General features: G+C 33.2%; 1 protein-coding gene across 1 annotated transcript; it reads left to right on the top strand.

Annotated features, from left to right (window-relative positions):
• Window positions 1-4,510: 4,510 nt before the first annotated feature.
• Window positions 4,511-5,643, top strand: LOC126767767 (protein sisterless A). The gene has a single exon (XM_050485388.1). The coding sequence runs from the start codon at window positions 4,869-4,871 to the stop codon at window positions 5,442-5,444; it is 576 nt and encodes a 191-aa protein (XP_050341345.1). The 5' UTR covers window positions 4,511-4,868; the 3' UTR covers window positions 5,445-5,643.
• The last annotated feature ends 861 nt before the right edge of the window (window positions 5,644-6,504 follow it).

The following is a 6,504-nucleotide window of genomic DNA, read 5'->3' as shown; positions in this document are numbered from 1 at the left end:
GTGTGCAGCAAATAAAAAAATCGAGTTGGATATAGGGTCATGTATATATAAATGATCAGGATGCTGAGACGAGTTGAAATCTGAGTGACTGTCTATCTGTCCGTCCATCTGTGCAAGCGATAACTTCAGTAAAAAAAACTATATGATACTAAAACTTGATATATGTATTGCTAGGTAAAAAAAGTGAGGACGAGTGCTTGGATGGCCCTAACCGGATTACTGCCACGCCCATAAAACGCCATTAGATGAAAATCTATAAAGCGACTGACACAGAGGATCGCAGCAATAAGTGGCAATTGTGAACTAAAAATGTTGAAAAACATGGACGATAAATCAATAAATAAGTACGGCAAATACGTACAATTTTACACCTAAGGTGATAAAAGAGGGCTTTACAGGAGTCGTGGTAAAAATTGAACGATGGGCGTGACCGCCCACAATTCGGTGAAAACCCATATTTCGAAACCCACTTGAGCGCTGTCAACCAAATTAGGTATGTATTATTCTTGACATTTCTATTTTCAAGTACGAAAACAAGCGAAATCGGACTACAACCACGTCTACTTCCCAAATAAAATAAATGTAAATGCCATCTGTTTCTTTCACTTTCCAGTAAGCAAATGAAGCACCTATGAATATTTAGGAATTAAGCTTTATCCGAACAGTGGCTTACAGTAGGCCACATTGTGAGCATAAATTGTTCTAAGCGGGTCAAAACTATTCAGGGCCCCAGATGCAGAAAATGTGGATCAAAGTTACAATTGCGAGCTTTTATCGAATATATCGGTCAATATGTGCGATATATTATAGAAAACCGGAGAAAATTGAACGCTTGTTCTAGCTCCCATATGTATAACGAACCTTTTGCACCTGAAAATATTTTCCTAGATTTGATTCTTGGTTGCAAGAGTAATAAATTTTTGGTTACACCCGAACTTAGGCCCTCCTTACTTGTTTTAACTTTATTGTTTTTCTACTCCAATTGCGAACGCTTAGCATTTCAAAACGGTTTTTGAACACAATATAGAATTAATATATTGGCTAGTGGACAAAGTATTTTCATATTTCTAATCAAATTACAACTTATTCTTTTTTTATATTTGTAATGAACTTTAATAAACCAAATATGTACCACTTTGGTCGACCACTCCGCTAGAGACATTATTCTATCAGTGTAAAACTTTTCTGGTTTCTCGGTGAAAAACTGGGACAAGTAATTTCTCTTAAAGCCAACTTTACCCCATTAAGAAAGTTCTGCATTGACCGAGATAAATAGTAGTCCAACGGTGCAAGGTCAGGGCTATATGGTGGATGCCGCAAAACTTTCCAGCCAAGCTATCCCAGTTTTTTCCGAGTCATCAGAGATGTGTGTGGTCTGGCGTTGTCCTGATGGAAGACGAAGTCCTTTCTGTTGATCAGTTCTGGCCGTTTTTTTCGTTTGCTTGCTTCAATCTCATCAGTTGTTGACAGTAAAATGTAGAATCAATCGTTCGACTAGACTAGAGCAGCTCATTCAAGTATTGGATAATTCCTTTCCAATCCCATCAAATACTCAGCATAATCTTTCGAGGTGTCAATACTGGCTTTGCGACTACTCGTATTTGTTAAGCTTCACCACGCCTTTTTCGCACATTATTGTTGTATTTGATCTACTTTTCGTCTCTTGTTACCAGTTTCTTCAAAAATCATCGAACTTCTTTTTGTAGCTAGCCTTTTTTAATGGTTCAAAACCGTTTGATGATGAATGTTAAATTTCTTAGCGATGTCATGGCTGCTTTTTTACTTTTTTAACGATAGGTCGACCAGAGCGAGGTACATCTTTCACATCGAAATTTCCAGAAATGGAAGCGAGCGAACCATTTTTGTGCTACACGAACTGATACAGCATTGTCCCCGTAAACTTCACAAATTTCATTGGTAATAATATAAAAAATTAATTGGTAAAATTTCAAAATATATCAATTTTTTTTAAATGAAGCATTTTGGTTAAATGAAGCATAAAATCTCACCTTTCCAACACTATAGTATGGTATTACACAATGTGATTGGTAGCACTGGTGATATACGACTGCAACGAAAAAATAAATAATATTGACAAAATACGAAAAGACTTTTTCGCCTACCCAATATATGGAATATGATTAGACATACTAGCTTCAAATATAGTTTTTAGACTGTACCCGAGACTCTTACTGATATCTAAAACAGCTGTTATCGTAAAATAAACCAATAAAGACAACTTATTTTATTTTATATAATTTTTGTATTATTTCATTTTATTTTATTTTATTTTTAATTTAATTTAATTTTGACAATTTATTTTATTTTACTTTTATTTTATTTTATTTTATTTTATTTTATTTTATTTTATTTTCAAAATATAGTTTTTTTACTTTATTTTATTTTATTTTTATTTTTTTATTGTATTTTATTTTATATATTTTTTATTTAATTTACATAATTTAATTTAATTTTATTTTATTTTATTTTATTTTATTTTATTTTTTTAATTTATTTTATTTTATTTTATTTTATTTTATTTTATTTTATTTTATTTTATTTTATTTTATTTTATTTTATTTTATTTTATTTTATTTTATTTTATTTTATTTTATTTTATTTTATTTTATTTTATTTTATTTTATTTTATTTTATTTTATTTTATTTTATTTTATTTTATTTTATTTTATTTTATTTTATTTTATTATTATTATTTTTTTTAAGAAATGCTAAACCAATATGTTTTTATGGCATACAATGAAAGGTGCGCACATTTTTTGAAGAAAATGTAAACAAAAAACGCCAAATGAAATAGCTAAAATCATTAAATGAACAATCGAAAACATGCATTGTCCTTCATTGACCTTGCAGCATAAAGTAAACAAACATGAAGACGGCCAAACGATAATCCTGAATAAACAGCATGACACCTGCACACAACAACAATTTAACCTTGATACAAACACAATTCTTAAACTTCGCACACAAACGTTTTTAAGACCAACAAGTAAGGGAGGGTTACATTTGGGTCCAGCTGAGATATTCTGTTTCAGATGAATTAAACTCTCATTAGTAGCCAAAATTATAAAAAAAACAAACTGCAAGCTATTTTATTAACAAATACTATAAAACATGGACTCACTGTGATTTGTTTCATGTCCGAAATATTTATATAAAAATCAGCTAACTTAAATTGCTATATTTGTCATATATGTATGTAAATGGTGGAGGAAATCTTGGATCAGTATGAGTAATTTTTACTGCCACATAACATTAATAAGTATAATACTTTTCGAAATATTTTCGCTTAATTTTATTGAGACCTACTAACTCTATTTGCGATATAAAATCAACAAAGATAGCAGTGGCTAAAGGAGGGAAGAGAGACGGATGCTAATGGGGCGGGATTTGAAATTAAGTCACATTGTGACAAAGAAAACACGTTCTCTCAATTTTACTAGAAAACACACATATGACTGATAAGTATCCGGAACCGGAAAGTCGTAGCCACGATATTAGGTAAATAGGGCCTAAAGCAAGTACTAAAAATACTCAACCAATTTTATCTTTTTTTGGCATCAGACCATATTATTATCGGAAAACTTTTTGTCTAAATAAATATTAATAAAATAATGGACGATATTTCAGGTATACATACAACCTTCGGAACTGAGGTCCATATACTCGGTATTAGGGGTCTTAGAAAATTATTGGCGAATTTGCATCATTTTTAAATGAGCGTTCTCAGTGTTTTTTCACAAAATTTCGTTGATATTTAATTTAACTGTGGCAGCGGCGGAGTCAAAATTTCTTTCTGGGTATTTTTCCTTCCAACATAGTTCGAAGAGCAACAAATAGTAAGACTTTTTCATAATTTTAAAATTCTTAATTAATTCTTCTAAATCTATGTGGTCGCTCTCAAATTAATCCCCTTTTTGTTCCAATACAATTCTGAGTACACCACGCCTCGATAATCGAATAAAACTGTCAGCATAATCCTGATTTTGACCTGCCTTAACGTGCTTTCTTCGACTACGGCTCACCTTTGCCACGATTTTCGGTCGATTTATCGTCTGTCTCTGAGTCGTAAGCATAGATCCAAAACTCATCGCCAGTAATAATACATTTCATGACATACTGGTAGCCGAAAGCATTGTCTGACAGACGTTAACGCGACGTTATGTTTTCGAAAAAGTTGAGTGATTTTAGAACCAATCGTACTTTCACTTTTGTAAGCCTAAATTTACGATTTTTTTTTTTTTGAGAAGGGGAGAAGTTTGAATCCCAAAACCCCACGTAAATCCGCCACTGATCTGTAGTAAAATGAAAAACAGAATCAGATATTTTTATCAAAACAACCTGACACAACTGAAGACAATGCATTTGCATTTTCCCTTCGTCTTTTGAAAAATGAGAATCTTTTGTTCGCTCTTTCTCTGAAAATTTGGTAAATAAACATATTTTATTTCTTTACATTAGGTAAATAAGTGTAAGCATCTCTGTAAGGAAGTCTACAAAAATAACACAAACACACTCACACCTACCACATATCTAAAGACAAATATAAGAAATGTACAAACAATCAAAAGATGAATAGAACAAACACAGCATGACACCTGCACGCACTCACATGAAAACAACCTTTTGACACAAACAAACAACAAACATGAAAACTATCATGGGATCATCACAGCAAACACAGCACGACATTTTCACACACAAAAACAACAACAGCCACCAGCAAGGCTGATCAAAAAAGTATAAATAGATGGCAAAAGTCAATCAGCGTGATCAGTGTGTGTAAAGCAGCGAAGAAGCATCATCTAAAGTAAAATATTTCAAAAACTCATTCACGTAAACAGGAAAAAATGTCTGAAACCAAAACGGATAAAGTTGTCAGATCACTCGTTACGAGGAGCAAACTCGCAAATTTTCCCTTGATCTTCGAAACACCCGATAAACTGCGAACGATGTCTCAAAATGAAAAATTTGTACGAAAGAAGGCTTTTGACAATTGCATCGCAGCCGAAATGCGACGTCAAAAGAGTGAATTTTTCCAAGAGCAGCAAAAGTTTATAGCCCAGCAACTAGAGGAGAATCCTGTGGAGATCGGTGGTCGCACACACTCGCCGAGCAGCAGCCTTGAAGAGAAGAAGTCTGCGCATGCGGAGACGGAGACGGCTGACAAAGCCACAGCAGTACTTCGGGAGCAACGCGCCGCTTCTTGTCGGAAATCGCGCATGAACAATAAGCTGAAAAAGGAAGCACTAAAGCATCGCAATGATTTTATAACTGCAAAAGTGGCGGTTACGAAGCACGCACTCGAAACTGTAACATCGAAATTGCAAAAAGCGCAACTGTACCTGCTAAGACGTGGCTTTGCTGAAACGCATATACAGAATATTCGCAGCATTTATGGCGTGGGTAGTATTACTCTGGATTGAGCAATGGAAAATACATCAAATGACCGAGAAATACCGTATCACAAATAATCGAAATCGGTGCGAAATGGTTCTAGAAGTTAGTTTTAGTTAACTTTTCTACTCGTATATTATATGCAGACTTTATAATTATTATTTTTAAACTTTTACTTTATGTTATATATTTTAATTTTCGAGATTTCATATGTCTAAGAAAATATAGCTCAAGAAATTTAATATCTTAACTCGAATTTATTTGCGTTTGAAATATACACATAATTTAGAGAACCCGTTCTTTCTAAGCAACATTAACACGGAATACCTAAGCGATGCTAAGAAAATATCCAGATTATTCAGAAGCTCTGAGTATTTCTCTGAGCACAAAACACTGTGGAGTCCATATTTGGCCCTTATCACAAGCGATTCTTCTTAAAAGTTTCCAGCGAATCGGATTTCGGTATCGCGATAGTTATAGTAATACTGAAAGCTGTCAGGTACATCTAAAATAAGTAGTTTCTTGTCACTAAATATGAGGGATTGCCTCTGGGTGTCCAAAAAATATACTTTTCAGCAAACTAAAGTCCCGCCAACTTGTGCATTGTAAAGGTGTAGGCTTACAACTTTCCTTTTCATATCGAATGGTGTGCTTCTTTCAGGATTTGTTAAACTTGCCGAGTAGTGACTAAAAAAGGCAATTGACACCGAATCTACGAGAGACTTACGTTCTAATTAATCGTTAAAAGTCTGATTTATCAAACTTTCCTTTCTTTTATCAAATAAGTTGACCTATTGAAGGTGTTTTACTCCAGTTCTTGGGGTACTTTCGAACATTTTCGATCATATTTTTATTACTTTTCATACTCGTTGCAATTTTTCGTATGAACATTTTACTTTCTTTGAATGCTAGTTTTTGGAACTGCTCCTCAATACTGAGTTTGATACCGCGTGGCATTTCTGTATGAAAAGCGATTTTTGGCAGGTGTTAAATTTTCCTACTCTAATATAAAACAATCAAGCACGTATCTGATCAAACAAGTTGCAACCGATCTGCAAAGAATCAAAAATTATAAAAAAAAATCACTTC

Source organism: Bactrocera neohumeralis, chromosome 2 (genome assembly GCF_024586455.1).
Source record: "Bactrocera neohumeralis isolate Rockhampton chromosome 2, APGP_CSIRO_Bneo_wtdbg2-racon-allhic-juicebox.fasta_v2, whole genome shotgun sequence".
Classification (NCBI taxonomy): domain Eukaryota; kingdom Metazoa; phylum Arthropoda; class Insecta; order Diptera; family Tephritidae; genus Bactrocera; species Bactrocera neohumeralis.
The sequence above is the reverse complement of the archived record's forward strand: the minus strand, read 5'-3'. Positions and strand labels throughout refer to the sequence as shown.

Excerpts from the sequence above, each read along its gene's own strand:
- LOC126767767 (XM_050485388.1), top strand. The coding sequence starts at position 4,869 with ATGTCTGAAACCAAAACGGATAAAGTTGTCAGATCACTCGTTACGAGG.